At 53.5% G+C, this 17,263-nt stretch overlaps 1 protein-coding gene across 3 annotated transcripts in view; it reads right to left on the bottom strand.

Annotated features, from left to right (window-relative positions):
• Positions 1-16,788, bottom strand: part of PAPPA2 (pappalysin 2) — a 173,482-nt gene extending 156,694 nt beyond the window's left edge. For all 3 annotated transcript variants that reach the window (XM_048861671.2, XM_075131478.1, XM_048861669.2), the window contains exons 1-2: positions 16,049-16,788; positions 5,038-6,100 (exon numbers count right to left, since the gene is read on the bottom strand). In XM_048861671.2, the coding sequence (XP_048717628.1) occupies positions 5,038-6,100; positions 16,049-16,697 (1,712 nt within the window). In that variant the 5' untranslated portion in view covers positions 16,698-16,788. The remainder of the gene's footprint in view (positions 1-5,037; positions 6,101-16,048) is intronic.
• Positions 16,789-17,263: the final 475 nt, after the last annotated feature.

Below are 17,263 nucleotides of genomic sequence, written 5' to 3'. Positions count from 1 at the left end.
AAATGAGATTTATCTTCCCTGCTCTTGGGAAAAATGCCTGGGGATTTTCGGTGACCCCAAGTGGCCACAGCCTCACACAAATGGATTAGTGCTTGGAAAGCACTTGGAAAAATGTTAAGACCTAGAGACGTGGCACAGTGAATATTATTGGCACCTGGGTGATTGCAGTGGCAGGAGGAACATCTCATGACAGGGAGCTCTAACACAGTTCCAGCTGTATTACTCAGACAGTAGCCAGGGTGGGAGAGTGACCATTTGACAGACGGCTCTTCCATCTTCCCCTAGTATTTCCTCAGCCCGTCCAAATAAGTGCAAAAAATGCTCAAGGAGCATAGGAAGGAAAACCGAAGGCCAGCAGTGTCTGGTCTCTCTTCCCCTCACTCATCTCACGCCCATCAGCCCTTCGCTGCCTGTCCTCCCCCACTTCTACTTCCCTCTCTCCTTCCTGCACACCTCAGGCCACCTCTTTCTCCCACTCAGCAGGGCCCATTTAAAACTCACGTGAGTTCCAGTCACCTTCATTCCTCCTTCTCCTGAGGGTGTCAAATCAAAACTCACCAAACGCAAACCTTCCTCAATTCCAGACAAACACATAGTCCTGTGTCAATTCCAGCTCTGTACAGTTTTCTGTTTCCTCAGCTTCCCTAGCTTTGCTGACCCTCTGAGCACGCACACCCCCACCCCTCCCCTGCAGCTCCTTGCTGCCCTTTATCTTCAGTTACCAAAAACCTCCCCAGTGAGGCTTAGCACGTAATCAGTGCTGGCTCAGCCTCAGGCTCTCCAGCCCCTGGTGGGGAGATGAGTCGCAGATCCTTAGAAGTCCATGTTGCACCTTTTCCCACCAGGTTCTGCTACTTCACCTACTTGCCTTGGCCACGGGCGACTTCCACTCACTGTGTTCCACTCGCTTACATAGATTCCTCCCTCCAGAGCCACTGAGACCTGCTACATCCCTCCCGCAGGAGCATCACAGTGAACGCCCCATGCAACAGAAAGCCAGCCAGGCCGAGGCAGAGAGAGAGGAGGAGGTTCGCTCCGATGTGAAGAAAGAAAGCACTAAAGAAAGCATGCCATGTCCTCACAATTGCAATCCAACAGGCACCTTTGGCATAGGCCTGGTGGCTGGAATGAAACTGGGCAGCCCATGCCCCTTCTGGGCCCCGGACTACCCTGGGCTCAGCTCCCAGCTGACAGAGACCTTGGGAAGGAAGCAGGCTGCTTTTGCTCTGGTTTTGTTTGTTGACTCAAGGAGATCTGTGTGAGTGCCTGTCTCCTCCCTTCACCCACCCAGCGGCATAGGCTGCATGGATTCTTAACGCCACATCTATCTCCAACAGCGGCACCATCTGCCTGTCTCTTGGGAGGGAGTGGGTAGTGCCCTTCCTCTAGCAGGGAATCCTAGTGCTCTCTGTGCACAGGGGTTGGTCTGGAATGAGCAGGCTTGTCTCCGACCCCAGTGATGCCATCTGTGCCAGTATCCGTATGGATACAATTAAGAGGTTCAAAAGCGACTTGATGAGTTGGGTGCCCAAACTAGGATACCCAAAGGGGGCCTGATTTGCAGAGAGCAGATAATTCATATCCCCTTTCAGGTGTCTCCAGCCAGGCCTCAAGAAGCATAGCCACCCCCCAAACCACTGGGCACTTTTGCAAACATAGGTCGTATCAATACAAGGATGGAGGGCCGCGTTCTCCACCGTCTCACCTCTTGCAAAGTCAATGACCCCGTGCAGAGGCGGTGTGCTGTGTGGATGGTGGTAGCATTTTAAGTCTATTTTGCACAACTGTGATTGACAACAGCAATGGCAGGGCAGTGAGAACCAGGCCCACAACGTACTGAAATGGGGCAGGCTCTCTCTCTCCCCTCCCACACTCCTGGAGTGGAGGTTGAATTATGGGTCCCACTCCACACCCCTGTTTGAAGATGCTACTGACTCCCTCCAAGCTTCCCCGTTCAGGCTGAGATCTGCTAGGCCCAGAATGTGCCCACAGGTCAGATTTAAGCAAACCCTCTGGGTTCTGCCGTACACAGACAGAGCAGAAACGCTACTTTTCCTTCTTCTTCTTTTTAATTTTAACTCCTCTCACACCAGCCTGGTTGGGAGCTGAACTCAGGGCAAAAACATGCCTTTGAGAACTCTGCCAGCATTTGGCTCTGATCTGAACCTTGAGCTATCCTGCCGTGGAGATCTTCGCTAGGGGATGGATTCCGATATGCTGACTTACACGGGGTAGTTCCTCACTGTGGGAACAGTCATCACGAAAGACAGCAGGGCTCCTCACCAGAGGACGGAACTACTCAGCATGGGTCCAGGGGTCAGGAGGAGCTATGGAGACCCATCCCCACCCCGGTTTTCATCAGCAGAATGGGGTTTGCTCCCTCTTCTATGCAGATCCTGTGATGCACGTGCAGCATGAGAGGGGTAGGGATTGCTGCCCTGCCCGCTTGGCCAAAGGGGGACCATGCCCCTTAACACTGTGCATGGTTCTCCCTCATTCCTGCTCAGCTGCCTCCCCCTGACCCAACAGCTCCCTTTAGTGGTGCAGGGCGTGCCTAGAGGGCAAGGCTGGGTGAGCTGGCTCCTGGGATAATGCTCATTTTTTCTTCACTCCAGCTTCTCCTGGCCCTGGGGAAGGTGATGCAGCCTAGGGCTGAGCGGTGTCTTAGGGCCAGGAGCCCCCCACCCCCACCCCCCTTTCTGGGAATGCAGACCATGCTCGGCACACTGCTGGCTCAGGGCAAACAATTAATAATGAAACCCGCAGTAATGATTAATGGCAACTGCTCCCTCGCTGGCACAGCACCGAATGCCCCGCGGAGACAGCTGGAAAGAGACACCTCGTACAGTGTGATTGATGGTGGTGAACTTAACAGCCGGGCTGCCAGGAAGAGGTGGGGGGGGGCTGCCACGAGCACAGAGCTGCAATGGGGCCCTGGGACATCTGCATGGACAGCCCTGGCCTCATGGGTACCCAGGATCTGTGTGGATCCCTGGGGATGTGCATGGCTTGGGGGTGGGCCCCACAGCCTTTTCCACAAGAGGGAGCAAACCCCATTCTGCTGATGAAAATGCAGGGGGTGGTCTGCATGACTCCTTCCGGAGGCAAGGTGGGTGTGACGCTGGCAAAACCAGGTGCCAGTGCATGCCGAAGTCTCCAGGTCTCCAACTAAACACTGACAAATGCATAGCTGGGATCAGTCTGGCTCACCTGTGTGTTGGTGGTGTTAAAATGGGTATTGGAATTATAAGAATGTGTTTAATGTTTAGACTTGATTGGATGCTGGGGCGTTGCCACCTGCATTAATCACCGGTATAACCTCTGTATCCCATAACCGTAAGGTTAAATTGGAGCGGTTGTATTGTGTAAACCCCCAGACAGGAGCAAGACATTAAGTAGCATGAGCTGCTGGTCTCCAATAGAAAGTGCTCCATCCTGTCCAACAGGAAAGGTCCATCGACACCAGATGGACTATTGGGGGAGGTTAAAAAGGACAAAAGACATTGGTTGTTCTGCCCTTCGCCCCACGAAGACAAGTCATGCAAATGGATTCCTCCCTTCAGCTGAGATTGCACCTCAGTGCGTGTGGCAGGAGGGGGATAAAACCCGCAAACAGAAGGAATTGAGGATCCCTATGCTGCTTGGACTCTGAGGGGCAAATTTACTAGGTATAAGCAAGAGATCCCCAGTACTTAGCCCTAAAGGTCATACAGAGATTGATTATTATAGAAGTGTCTCTTATTTTCTAAATTATTTCTGAATTAGGGGTTTGTGCCCCGGTCCCGAACCATCTGCCCTGAGGTTGATACCCACTCTCTTGAGTCATTGCAGGCAGGGTTACAATGGCGCTAGAGGTGCACTAGGGCTGAGCCAAGAAATCTGGCACCTTGTACAGTTTGCAGGTGGGAAACCTGCCCTTAGAGGTCCCTTGAGATTCACAGGAGGTGGGCTCTCTCTTCCCTACAGCATGGGACAGGGCATTCCAGGGGGATCTCTCCAGCTGTTTCCAGATTATGGAATTTATTCGTGTGATTCCCAGCTTTTCTGCAGAGCTCTGACGAGTTGCAGCTCCTTCTTTTTATGCATCCCATCCCCCTCCCCCCACATCTTTTATTTTTGTTTGTATCTTGCACTGAGATAGTTCTGCTTATTGAATGTGTGGGTTTTTTAACAACATTGAAAGGGTACTGATGGAGAAGTGTTTGCAGTACACACCCCAGCTCTCTGTAATCCCACAATTACTCGCACAGACACAAACGGACAGATTCACTGGTGCGCTCTGGCTTCTTGGTACCACCCTGACATGGCAAAGCAGCAACGAACTTGGCTCAACTGCAGCGACACTGAATAGCTGGAGGGCACTGGTGAATCTGATTCAGAGATTTTTAAACCAGATGAGTTCTATAGCCTGATGCTAACTTTGTTTTGTCTCTGCTCACCTGGTCTCAGATCCTAGTTATGTAAAAATGAAATGAATTTCCTAGTTCCTATTGGATGTCTGTCCACCGAAAGAACAGCCACTGTGAATTTGGAAAATGGCAGGAGCCCCTCAGAACAGGCCCAGGACTGGAATAGCAGGGGCTACAGATAAGGGCTAAAGTATGCTGAGAGAAAGATGTAAAGCCGGCGCTAGACATAAGCAGACTAAGTGATTGCTTAGGGCCTTGAGTAGCGCAAGGGGGCCCCCTATTTGCTTTTGATTATTTGCTGTTTTAGTATTGTGGGGGGCATGGATACTCCTGCTAAGGCCCCCCATGCGCAAGCACTGGCTCTGGAGAAGTGTGTGGACGAAGGGGTTGTGTCAGGACTGCAATGGTGGAGCAACAGGTCACGGCTCAGGTGCACTAGAAGATGTGGACATGAGAATGGAACAGCAGGGGGTATTGGCAGTCTGGACAGAGGTACGCTAGCAGAGCCATGTGTACGGGGAGCCTAGCACTGGACTAGCAGAGGTATTGCCTTGCGTGCACACAGGTGCCCTGGTAGAGCTGTGTGGGAGCCTACACTGCCCCTGAGCCTCCCCCTGCCCTTGCCTACCGTTGGGGTGAGTCTGGGTCGAAGCAGGTCCTCCGGACGTCAGCTACCTCGGGGTCGCAGCAGTCCCCATCGTCGAAGTCGTCCAGCATGTTGTTGCACTCCATGTGGCAGACACCGTCCCGTCTCTTCCAGGAGTAGCAGCGCCCCTGCAGGCGGCAGTCGCCCCCATCGTAGCCAGTCAATGGGTGCTCGCACTCCGGGTCGCAGTGGTCGTTGCCAATCTTGCTGGGCTCGCAGTTGACCAGGATGGTGCGGTGGCGCAGGGAGGAGTTGTGCACCTCGTGCAGGCTCAGCTGCCAGCTGATGTTGTAGCGGGCGAAGGCCTCGCTCAGGGCCTGGTGCTGGCGTGCCACCTGCTCCCGGCTGACAGTGGGGTGGAGCCCCTGGTCGTCGTGGACGTTGACCACCCGATACCGCACCACCTTCTCGCTGCGCAGTGGCCAGTGCCCGTTGTAGCGGGAGATCAGCTCCACGTTGTCGCAGGCTGTTTGCCCGCAGGCCGGGGGCGCCGGTGGAGACAGCAGCTCAGGCTCTGGCGCATGGAGGAACTCAAGCAGCGGGTAACCCCCGTCCTTGAAGGCCACCCACTGCTCCTCCAGGTGGGCGAAGCCGGCCCCAAGCACCATGGCAGCCTCCCCACTCTCGCTCTTCTGTAAGAAGCCACGCTGCAGCCTGGCCTGGGGCAGAGCCACGCTCCAGAGCGCCAGTGACGCCAGGTGCCCGCGGAAGTTGTGCCCGTCCTCGGAGCTGTCCCCTCCCAGAATCAAGCTGCGGCAGGAGGCCATGAAGGGACTATGCAGGGCGCCGGCCTGCCAGTTGCTGTTGCTGACCCGCACCCCGTCCAGGTAGAGCGTCATCCACTGCCCGTCGTACGTGGCGGCCACGTGAGTCCAGGTGTTGAGCTGATAGCGGCGGTAGCCAGACACCACGGTGGCTCTCCTCATCCGGTCTGTCCTGAGCGAGAAGAAGAAGCGGGCATCCTTCTTCCCTGGGTGCTGCAGCGTGCGAATGCCCAGCGCCCAGCCCTTGTCGCTGGCCACGTGGGAGCAATTGTCAAACACACCTGCAGGGGGCAGAAGGAGAGAGCAGAGAAGGGACTCATAAAACATAAAGCGAGGGACAGGAGAGACTGTGACGGGAAAGCAGCCCGGCCAAGTGACAGGAGAGCTGGGACTCCTGCTGCTGTGCCCCACAGGTTCAGAGGGAGGGGGAGGAGGGTCTGGTGGAACCTGGCAGAACCTCTTAAACCCTCACTCTGCTGCTGAGCTAAAGGATGCTCTGGGGCCTGCTATGGGAACCAGAGGGCTCCATGTCCTGGTGCCCTGTCCCGAGGCTGCAGCCATTCCACAGCCTCCTCCTGGAGATTTCTCCCCCTCCTGCCCAACTGCCCGCACAACCCACACATCTCGCAGAGGGCGGGTGAGCTCATGGCTAATGCAGGCCCTTTCTCAAGGCCTACACATGCTCTCCCCACTCCCCAACCACCCGTGCATGACACATGCCCTTGGAGAGTGCTTCCAAGGGCCATGCGCTACGCTTCCTCGATACGAGGCCCTGAATGAGTACAAGCACCCACACCTGGCCCCGTCACAGAGCTGCTGCCACTAGAGTCAGAACTTTTGTTGACAGAGCACTGTGGGCCCTGCTCACCACAGCTGGGCCTGGCGGGTGCTTCCCGGGAGACACTGCCTAGCTGGTACACTAAAGCAATGGCCTAAGCACGCTTTGCATTTCCTTGAAATTCATAGCTGCCACTGGCAAGACACGCTGCAGGAACCCACGCCACCATGTCCGCTAGAGAACCTTCCACCAGTGGAATCCTCTGGCGCTTCCCAGGCGTTGGGCGTCATAGGCCAAGGGAGGCTAAGCCTCCCCAAATAGCCAGGCGTGGCCCCACCCATGCTCCGCTCTGAGGCCCTGCCCACGCTGCTCCTCTTCCTGCCCTTGCTCAACCTCTCCCCCAAAGCTGGCGAGGGCTGGGGCTGGAGCTAGGGTGGATGGGCTGGCAGGCTGGGACTTGGGGTGGCTGGGGCGGGGCTCCTCCGGCCACGGTGGGGAGCACAGGGCTCCGGCAGGGAAGGGGGGCAGAAGGGTGGGGCCTCTGGCAGAAGGGGCAAAGCCGGGGTCTAGCCTCCTCAAACATGCGGTTCACAGGCCGCCCATGTTCCCAAGCCCTCAGCCGACTCAGAAAGCATTGCTGTCTCTCGGGGGAGGGAGGAGGTATCTAAAGCAGCGGCGCAGTCAGGAGAGCAACACCAGAAGCAATAACTCAAAACACATGTCATCTGTTTTTCTGTTGGGGGAAGGGGCAGGGAAGGGGAATCTTGGCCAGATTGAAAACACAAGCATAAATTAACCTGATCTGAGTCAAGAGAACAGGCCGCCGGGTGCTCTGCCGGGTGCTCTGCTGTCTGCAGAAGCAATTAGCAGGTGGAGGGACAGCTAGGGGAGGGGAGAGACTGATGGGAGAACAGGACAGAGAGTAAGCAAAGGGAGAAAGAGAGGGAAGGGGGAGAAGGGAGGGAAGGAGAAAGTATGAGAGGCGAGAGCGCGAGTCTGAAGCAAGCGAGGTGTTTTTGAGCAGCTCTCCAAACAGTGTTCCTCTGGGATGGGATTAGATGCTAAGCTTTTTATCTGCAGGCCAAAGCTTTTAAGAATTAGAACACGGCAACCCCAAGCAAAATAGACTCCTCCAGGAATTGTTTCCCTAACAGCTTCAAGACAGATTTACAGCTTTGCTTCACGCTCTAGTTTTCTTCTCAGTCATGCACTCAGCATGGGTGGGCGAGGGTCAGAGAGGGAAAGGAAGGACTCATTCCCCCTCCCCAGACCTGGTACAGCACAGACAGGTGTGATGCAAGCCACCTGTATGCCGCAGCAATGCACCTCAGCCCAGCTAGAGGACAGCTAGCCGGGAAGGGCAGGTGAGTCTCCAAGTCTCCTATATTTTTCTCAGGTATAATTAATTTTCAGTGGGTTTGCACTAGTGGTGGGTTTGGCCTCAGGTCTCTTTACACCTACCCTTACATGCATTTGGGGGAGGGGGCAATTTTCAAAAGTGCCTAAGTGACCGAGGCAGCTAAATCCCATTGGCTGTCATTGAAACAGCCTCCTAAGGATGTATGTCACTTCTGGAAATGGGCCTTAAACCAACCTAACCCTAAGTCACTCAGGACCAGATCTTTAAAAGGTATGTACGTGCCTAATGACATTTTTAAAAGCCAGTAGGCTCCTAACTGTCACTGAAATCAATAAATGCCTGGAAAAATCCAGCTAGGAGCCTAAATACCTTCAAATAGCTGGCTCTTTGGCATTTTGAAAACATTACCCTTTGTGTTTCAAAACCAGCTTAAGTTAAACTGATGCAACTTTCTCCTGCAGACAGGGCCATCAATCAGTGTTTAAAGAGATTTAGCCGAAGTGGTACAAAGCCCTGTGTGGACACATTCAGTTCTGTATAAAGCAAGCCAAAGTCAGTTTGGCTTAAACCAATTCCTAGTCTGTCTAATTTAGGGTTTTATACTGCTGTCCATCACTGAAGTATGACAGTGTTAACTGACTTGAGCTAAACTGTAATTAGCCTGGTTTATGCTGACATCAGTGTGTCCACACAGCCCTTTTGCACCAATTTAACTAAATCTTTTTTTTTTAAATCACATCTTCAAATTAAGCCAGCACCACTTTCTCATGTAGACAAGTTTGACCGAGATTTTCCAAAGTGACTGGGGTCTTGGAGGGCATCAACATTTGGGTGGCCAGTTTGAAATATCTTTCAAGAGAGTGGATGCTCTGCCCCAGACCCCTTTTCAAGGGTCTCTAATTGGGCGCACGAAATCTGAGGCACCCAGAATCATGGCTCCCTTTTTAAAATCTTGGCCCTCACCTAAGCCCAACAGCTCACAGCAGCAAAATGGAATTCAAACCATCTAGAAAAACCAGCAAACAGAAAAGCAACTGAGCCCTCCAACCCCTGTCTGGGGATCCCGCCTTGAAGGGAGAGTTCATGATAACTCTTCAACACCACTCCTCTCTCTGCCTCTCAGAACCCCTTGCCCTCCCGTTCACCACTGAGACACATCATTGCCAGATGTGGTGGCTCCCACGCAGAGATGTCAGACACTGCTAAGTGTACCTGCAGTGCGTTATACACATGCCTCTCACACGCATACCCTTTCCTCTTGCTCACAACTCCAAGATGTCCTGCGCTCCAATACTGCTCCTGAGTCTGCCCTCTGACTACACCTGGGGCACTTTCAGAGCCCCCTCTTCTCAGTCTCCTGCCTCAATGCATCTCTCTCTGCTCCTGTACTACAGAATGGCTCCCTTTTTGCTAAGGTCTTGTCTACACACAGACGTTGCCCTGGATTAATTTAAATCAGTTTAGAAACAGATCAAGGCCTGGTCTATACTAGGAAACTAGGTCAGTATTACTCCCTGAGCAACTCAGTTAAACCAACCTAACCCCAGGTGTAGACAGCGCTAGGTCAACAGGAGAATTCTCCCATCAGCCTAGCTGTGGCCTCTCAGGGGGGTGGATTACCTACACCAACGGGAGGTAGCATCTTCACTGAAGCGCTACAGTGACACAGCTGCAGTGGTGCCGCTGTAGTGGTTTGTGTGTAGACAAGCCCTTAGTTAAACTGGCATAAACCTGTGCTGACACCCTTATATTGCCTTAAATCTGGCTTGAATCAATTTCCCTTTCGCCTGTCAATTACCTGTAATTTGCAAGTGCAGGCCAAATCAATACAAGCCAGGTTTAAACTGATTTAAGAGGGTCCACATGCAAGGGTGCATTGGCTCAACTAAACTGGTTTGTAGACCTGGCCTGAGACTTACTTACAACCAAAATGGTACAAGCTCCTCTATACACACAGACCAATGTGTCTCAAGTTCACAGCACCCTCTGCCATTCCAGTCCTGTCTTTCTGCCTATTGCATGTCCAACCTGGCCATCACCATGGTATCTAGACATTATGTACACAAACGAAGGAGCAACAGTGATCTGGAAAGCTCAGACTTTCTATCCCTCCACAGCCGTCATGGTTTTCCTCTTGCTTATGTTCCCTGGGGAAGTCGTAGCTGGGCGTTCTGTGGTCTTCTCTATTTCAGAGAGGCCTGTGCAAAAAGATGTGGAGGAGGAGGAGTAGCCACTCATCCTGACCCTTTGTAATATGTCCAAGGAAAACAAGCAGAACCAGGTTAAGATGACTCCACTAATTCCTGCCAGATCTCATAAACAATCCAGCCTTGTGGTCAGCTATGCCAAAGGCTGCTAATACCTCTCATATAGGATATCAGCATGGATGTTCCTTGCATGTACAGGTCACCCGCTGCCATGCTAAGACCAGGCACGGCACCACTGCACTTCAATCCCGACCTCTAATACCTCTTGATAATCCAGGCCAGCAGCTCTGCCCTTGTACCTGACCTTCAAAGATTTCAGCAAAGGCAGGGCCAAGTTAAAGAGGAATTCTGACCCAAGTTTTGGAGGCGATGACATGGAGAATTACAGCTTAGAAAATAATCCACAGCAGCTGCCTGTTGTGATGTAACTAAGACAAGAAGAGAGGGGAGAAAAGGGGAACAGAAGCTGCTATTCACATAACTGATAACCCGGGCTAATGCTAGACATGTGTCCCAGAGGAGACAGGAACAAGGACAAGGCATGTGTATTGGGCCATTCCACAATGGAAGGGATGAGGTGAAGTAGTAACGCCCTGGGAAGGCAGGAAAATAGAGCCCAGCCAAGAGAGCAGAGTGCTGGGGATGCTGCAAAAGAGGGAGAGAATAATCAATAGCCTCAAGAGCAGCAATGGGGAGAGAGCAGGATCCATGCTCAGATGCAAGGAACAAGGCATCTTCAACTCTTAGAGAAAGGTACTCTGGATTGGAGAAAAGCCTGAATGCCTCGAAGGGCAGAGAATAGCACTTGCTAATGAAAGGTGGATGTAGATGGGATGTTAGTTAGGGAGCACCGAGGGCTGGGTAAGGCAGGGAGAGCTGGCAGGCACGCTGGGTTTCAGGTGGATCAGGGAAGATGAGCGACCAGAATTCAAATGCAATGGTGGAATCTTTTCCAGCTGCAAAAGTTAGAATGTAGCAAATATCTGAGCAGAGGAAGGGTGGTTGGGAGAAGTGTTCATGAGGACAGGACAGTGAAGAGTCAATACGCAGGATATTGAGTGACACCTCATGAAAGAAACCAGATCAGAACAGCAAGTGATAGTGGGTGGACCTTCCACACATCTTTGCTGGCAGTGAGCACTGATTTGGGCAAGCCCCTCTCAGGGGTCCAGAAAGTGCTCCCTCCCCACCCCAGCCATGAGTGAGTGGTGTCAGCATGGAACAAAGACATAGGGGAGTAGAGCAACTTTAGCAGGGAGCCGCAAGGTGGAACAGAGTGGGCAGAGGGGGGGATTAGAAGGTGGAAAGAGGGAGAGAAGTTTGAAGGGGGCCACAGAAGAGTCTTGAAGTGTGTCATGGAAGCAGAATGAGGGTGAGGTGGAAGAGGTGGGTGAAGGAGAATGTGGATAGAAGCCAAAGGAGTGGTGAGACTGAGGGGTGAGAGAAAAGAAAAAGAAAAGGAAAAGGAAATCAAGTAATAATACAAATAATAGCCATTCATCTCTGGATCTCCGCATGCTTTATAAGGGAGCTGAGCCTTATTAGTCCCCTTTTACAGATGGGGAAACTGAGGCACATAAAGGGCAAATGATGTTCCTTAAGACACACAGTGGTGCCCTGTCCACCGCACTGTGATGCCTTCTGCAGGAGAAGGGGAGGAGTTGAGAAAACGCACAGGTCATGGGAAACCAATCCCCTGGGCCATGAAGAGGCACAGCCTGCTACTCCCTAACACAGACAGGTAGCAAAGCGAGAGGGGTAGCAATGGAGTAATGACTCAGCCCAGGTGGGCCATGCTGGCGGGATGCATGGGGAGAATCACAGGGAAGCCAAAGCCCAGGACACGCTGACAAAGGAACAATCCCTGGTGCAGCAGAATCAGCTGAGAGGGGAGAGTTCTGAGGGTGTGGAGATGCCAGAAAGACAAGCTACAGGGAGGCTCAGGCCTAGGATGACTAAGCCCGGGTGACCTCACTTAGCAGGTAACAAAGACAATGTGAGGGATCCAGTTCTGTTATCTTCCTCCACTACCGCCTATAACATCTTCGGGTAGGGAGAACCCCTGACAACACCACAGGCACCCTGGGACACTATGACAGTCCCGTCCTCAGGCTCCTGCACTGATGGGGGTGGGGAGGAAACACTGAAGAGACCAAGAACTGGCGTAAGCTCAACATGCATGAAAGCACAGGCCGTGCCACCTGTGCCCAGGAAACTGCTCCTCCCACATGCAGTCAGAGCTCCCAGCTGTGGACAGAGGGAGCCAATCAGGCAGTGGCTCGGAGCTGGGGTGGAAAGGGAGAGTAGTGTTCGGCTGACTCAAGCCCTAGAACCCTGGAGCTAGTGACTAACGTCGGTGCCAGTCGTCATGGACAGTTCTCCCTCTCTATCTCCCAGCCTCTTGAAAATCTGGCTAGCCGGGCAGGCTAAACCCAACAGCTGCAGGCCAGAGAGCCAGAGCCAAACAGCTGCCCGGCTGGTGTATCTGCGAACAGAGTGGGGAGGGCATGGAACCCCTCAGAGGGCCAGCGGACAGCACAATTAACACCATGTTTCTGTTTCCTTTTGTGCTGCTCGTCTCTTTTCTCCTCCTCGCCTCTCACCCAGCACCTGCGGCTGCTACCGCAGCAAAGACGCAGCCGCCGCTTTGGTGTCCCAGGGAGCTCCTGCTGCTATGGCAAGCGCTTGCCAGCCTAGTGAAAAAAAAGACATTCCAGCTACTTTCCCTTGAGGCTAAGTGGAGTTTCCGTTGGAGGAGGGAAGCCTTCTGAGCTAAGATGGGGTTACAGAAGAGCGTTAGGGCAGATGAGGGAGACCATCCATAAACGCTCACAGTGGGCTGCAGGGAGGGGATGAACACACACAAGATCAAACAGGAAGAGAAGAAGCAGAAAAGTCTTCTACACACCCATAACTGAACGCCCTCAACCTGTAAACTCTTTTGCCGCCGTTCCCACCTTTGGCGTATACCAAGCGAGACACAAATCTTGACCGGCCTATCTAATATTAAACCCCACCCACAGCACCCCCCTGACCTCAAAGGGTGGCTCCTTCTCTAAGCAGGTCTGTGAGCCTCTCCTCACCAATCTGCCATACAGAGCCAGCTCTCATGTTTTCATTCCAAGTTCTGATCTCCTGATCCACCTGAGCCAAGCCCAGCACCATCTCACAGCTGTTTCGTGGACTCTAAGAACAGATTTGGTGGCCTAGTTCACAGTGGACAAGTGTCTATAGTACAAATGCAGCCTCAGCAGAGAGGCCCAGAATACATCGCGCCATGGAGACTGAACTCCCTTACCCTGCTAGAAGGGCTCACTCAAGAGCAGGACAGAGACAGGGTGCTGGGGTGAGGTGAGGGAAGCCTGGCCTAGCTGCTGTCACTTGTGCTGTACCTGCTCTGTTGCAAAATAAAGGCCTTGTCGTCTCCAGGGCGGGTGGATCAGCATCTTTCCTCAGCACTAAATTCACTAATGGCTGGTGGAAAAAAGACTCCTTAAAAGTTTATCAGCCATGCTCCCGCTGCAAAGCTCTTCTCCTCTCTTTCCTCCCAAAACACCTCTCTCTAGCCAGCGAGCAAGGCCCGGAGAGAAGATATATTTCTAAACAGGTGCAGGCTGGGGAGCTCGCCCTGTCCTTACGATTCCTGTGGTCCTAACCAGACTGGTCTGGCTACCTTTGTGCATGGCAATAGTGCCACCCTGTGGCCAGCAGGCATGTATTCCCTGCAGCCAGATCTCCCCGGGGGTTCCTTGGACAAAAACCAGGAGGAACTTCACTGCTATGTTCTGCTGAAGGGAACTAAACACGGGAGCCCTGCCAAGTAAGGCTGGGAATGTGGGAGAACAGCAGTGGCTAACTCAACTGGGAAGAATGGGAACCCCCACCCCCGCGCAAGCCTGCAGAATAGCAGCGGGATGCAGTGGGGATTTTAAAAGGAACCCTATGAGCTCAAGATATGCCCCCAAAGAATCTTTTCACTTGTCCTTGCTTCGCCTAGCCCAGAACCAGCTGATGAAAGGAAACATAGAAACTAGTTAATAGTTTGAATCTGGTCTAGACTTCGGTCTGAATTTCCCCAAAGCCGAGTGGTATTTGGGGCTACGGAGAGGTTGTCTCAGATACATCTCTAATGATAGCATATGAATATTTCACTCGGGGGATCTCTCTGCAATGGCCAGTGACTGGGTTCAATTAACCCAAGGTGTCACCGTCAAGCTGTTACCTGCCACAGCTCAGACAGAACACAGCAGCACAGAGAGGTGGAAATTAGGTGAGGTTCATTTTCTGCACGTACATATTATTCTTCAGATGTTCCTAAATGGCAGTAATTTTTTCGGTAATGATGATAGTTATAAGACCAGATGAGTATGGGAGAGAGGTCAACTTGGTCTGAACTTAATAGGGACAAGTGGACCAGTTTGGCTACAAGAGGAATTGATCCCAACCTTCACCCAAAACTGCTTAGAGGCTCAAAAAAACAAACAAACAAAAACCACCACACACAACCACCCAGTTTGAATAATTTTCCCAAACATTATCCTTCCATTTCCCCTGTGCCCCTCCTCTTTTCAGCCCCCATTCAGGTCTGGAATTTCCAGAATGCCAGGAGGAAGGTTTGCCTCACAGTGTTTCTAGACTGACTGGAAGTGAGAAGTCACCAAATCTCCTGAGGGACTTGAGATTTCTCAACCAATGTTGCAGACCCAAGAGGTCTGCATAGTTCCTGCAAGGTTTAGAGATGCATCCAACCTTTTAGGCACTTATTGGAACTGAATCTGAACACCAAACCTTTTGGGTTGACCAATCATTTGAGATTAGGGACAGACTTCAGATACCTGAGGGGCATGTCAGGTCCACATGTTCCGAATGACTCCTTGATGGGAAAGATTAATAACCTTGTTTCCCATTTCAAGGTATCACACCATCCAGCTAGTAGCTGCCAGGTGTTTATCCCATAAGAACATACCTCCACTGATCAGTCCCAGATGCTGTTTTCTATTCAGTACTGGTGCCAGCAGCAGGTTAAGCAATTCTCAGATATGTATTTCCCCAGGGGTCTCCCTCCAGGGAAACTCCCAGACCACACAGAGTTGCTGTCTGGAGCTAAATCTTGGAGTCTGAAAAAGGTTGGGGCCACCTCCCCATAACCCTGCACCCTGTGTAGCCATTTACACTGGTGCAAAATGGGTGTAAAGCGCTGCCGAATCAGAATGGTAGGTGAGCTAAACCCGCTTTGCACAAATTGCAGGGCAATGGGGAATCAGGTCCAGAGGTGCCAATTTGAACTAAGTCTAAACTCTGCACCTTTAGCATCAGGTGGTAGGAGCTTTGAGGGATTCTGCTGGAAAGTTCTGCTGGCTCTGGATCAGACAGTCAGGATTGTGTTTTATGACCGGCATGGCTTGGCTCACACAGTTGGATGCCTCTTCACCTGCTACATCTTAATCCACCCAGCACTTGCATGCTCTGGATGCACAAGCCCAGTTCGCGGCTGGGGGAGAGGTTACCAAGGGGCAGCCCAGGGGTACCCGGTTTGAAGAGATGGATTCATTAACCATGCCACTCTGGGCCCAACTCTACAGCTGGACCTAAATTGGAGTCTATTCATCTGGCCCACTCTTCTCCCTGCGGTGCTGGGGTTTCAGATCCAAGGGAGCCTAGTTCTAGCCCATCCCTGGCTTTACACATCTCTGCCTGGGGCTGGCACTTTGCCTCCCATGCAGCACTGCTCCAGGAGAGACCTTTCCCCATTGGTATATGGGAGCGCAGGCTGAGCAGGCAGCTCTCCCTCGCGCACTCTGTGGGGTTTGACCGCCATCGGCCGCAGGCTGGCACACAGCCCACTCCCCCAGCAGGGCGCTGCGCTGGTACAGGGTCACCTCACCTGCTATGATGGCCGGGTTGCTTTGTCCTCCCTCCGGCTTCACCCAGACCTCGATGGTGAACTCGCCCCTGGGGACCTCGGGCAGGACCTCGGGCCGCACCAGCAGCTGTTCCCGGCTCCCGGAGAAGTAGAGGGCAGAGAGGCCGCCTGGAGGGGGAGAGCTTGGCCCTCCCCAGCCCGAGCCGCTGCGCCGCCGGGAGAGCTGGCGGGGCCTAGCCCTGGGGCGTGCGCGCTGGTGCAAGTCATCGGGCTCTTCCCACGTGTCCTCCACGCTGCTGGGCTCCGCGCTCCTGCGGGACCGGAGCCGCTCCAGGCCCGGGCCTTCCCCGGGACTCCACGCCGCGGCGTCTTGGCCCGTGGACCCGGTGCTGCTGAGAGACTCTGGGGCGCCTACGCTGCGCGCCCCCTCTCCGCGGAGCTGCGCGCCCGGGCTTTGCGCGCCTCTGCCCGGGTAGAGCGCACGGGGGTGGTGCTGCGGGATGGCCCTGGCTCGCAGGAGCTTGGTCCCTAGCCAGCATGGTTCCCCCTCCAGGGAGCCCTGGTTCTGGTCCCTCTTCAGCGCCAGCGATCGGGGGTGGCTCCAGGCTGGGTCAGAGTCAACAGCGCTGAGCACCCAGGTCGCTAGGAGCAGGGGTGTTGCCAGCAGCATGCTCCTGCGCACCCAGGACCTTGAGCCAACTGGGCAGGTGGACGGGGCAAGCAGAGAAATACCCGGGCTTTTAATTAATACACGTGGCGCCGCCTGATCTCCTGCGCAGTGCGCTTCACCCAGCGGGGTCAGGGAAACGTCTCTCCCCGTTGGGATCCAAGCCCAGGTGGCTCTCTGCCCTTGCCCACTGATCTCCTGGAGTCCCTGCTCTGCTCTCTGCCTTTCCCTGGGTCTCTCCTTTCCACTGCCTGCTCAGGACACACCGCTCAGGTTTGGTGTGTTGGACAGCTGCTGCTAGCAAATGAGCGTCTGGTCATGTTCCCACATGGCTCTCCGGCTTGCGCATCCCTTCTCAGGTTCACTTCACAAACTTCCCTTCAGCATCTTTCCGGGCACAGCCTGTCTCTGCTCCTTTCCCCTCGCCTTCCCTTTGCAAGGCGTTCCTTGTTCTCTCTTCCCGCTCCCCTCGGGTGGGTCTTGGGATCACCCTCAGGGTGACCGAGGGGCACCTACAATCACGATCAATAGCCTCCCCCTCTCCACAGAGGAGTTGGAAGCCTGCAATG

Source organism: Caretta caretta, chromosome 8 (genome assembly GCF_965140235.1).
Source record: "Caretta caretta isolate rCarCar2 chromosome 8, rCarCar1.hap1, whole genome shotgun sequence".
Taxonomy (NCBI): domain Eukaryota; kingdom Metazoa; phylum Chordata; order Testudines; family Cheloniidae; genus Caretta; species Caretta caretta.
The sequence above is the reverse complement of the archived record's forward strand: the minus strand, read 5'-3'. Positions and strand labels throughout refer to the sequence as shown.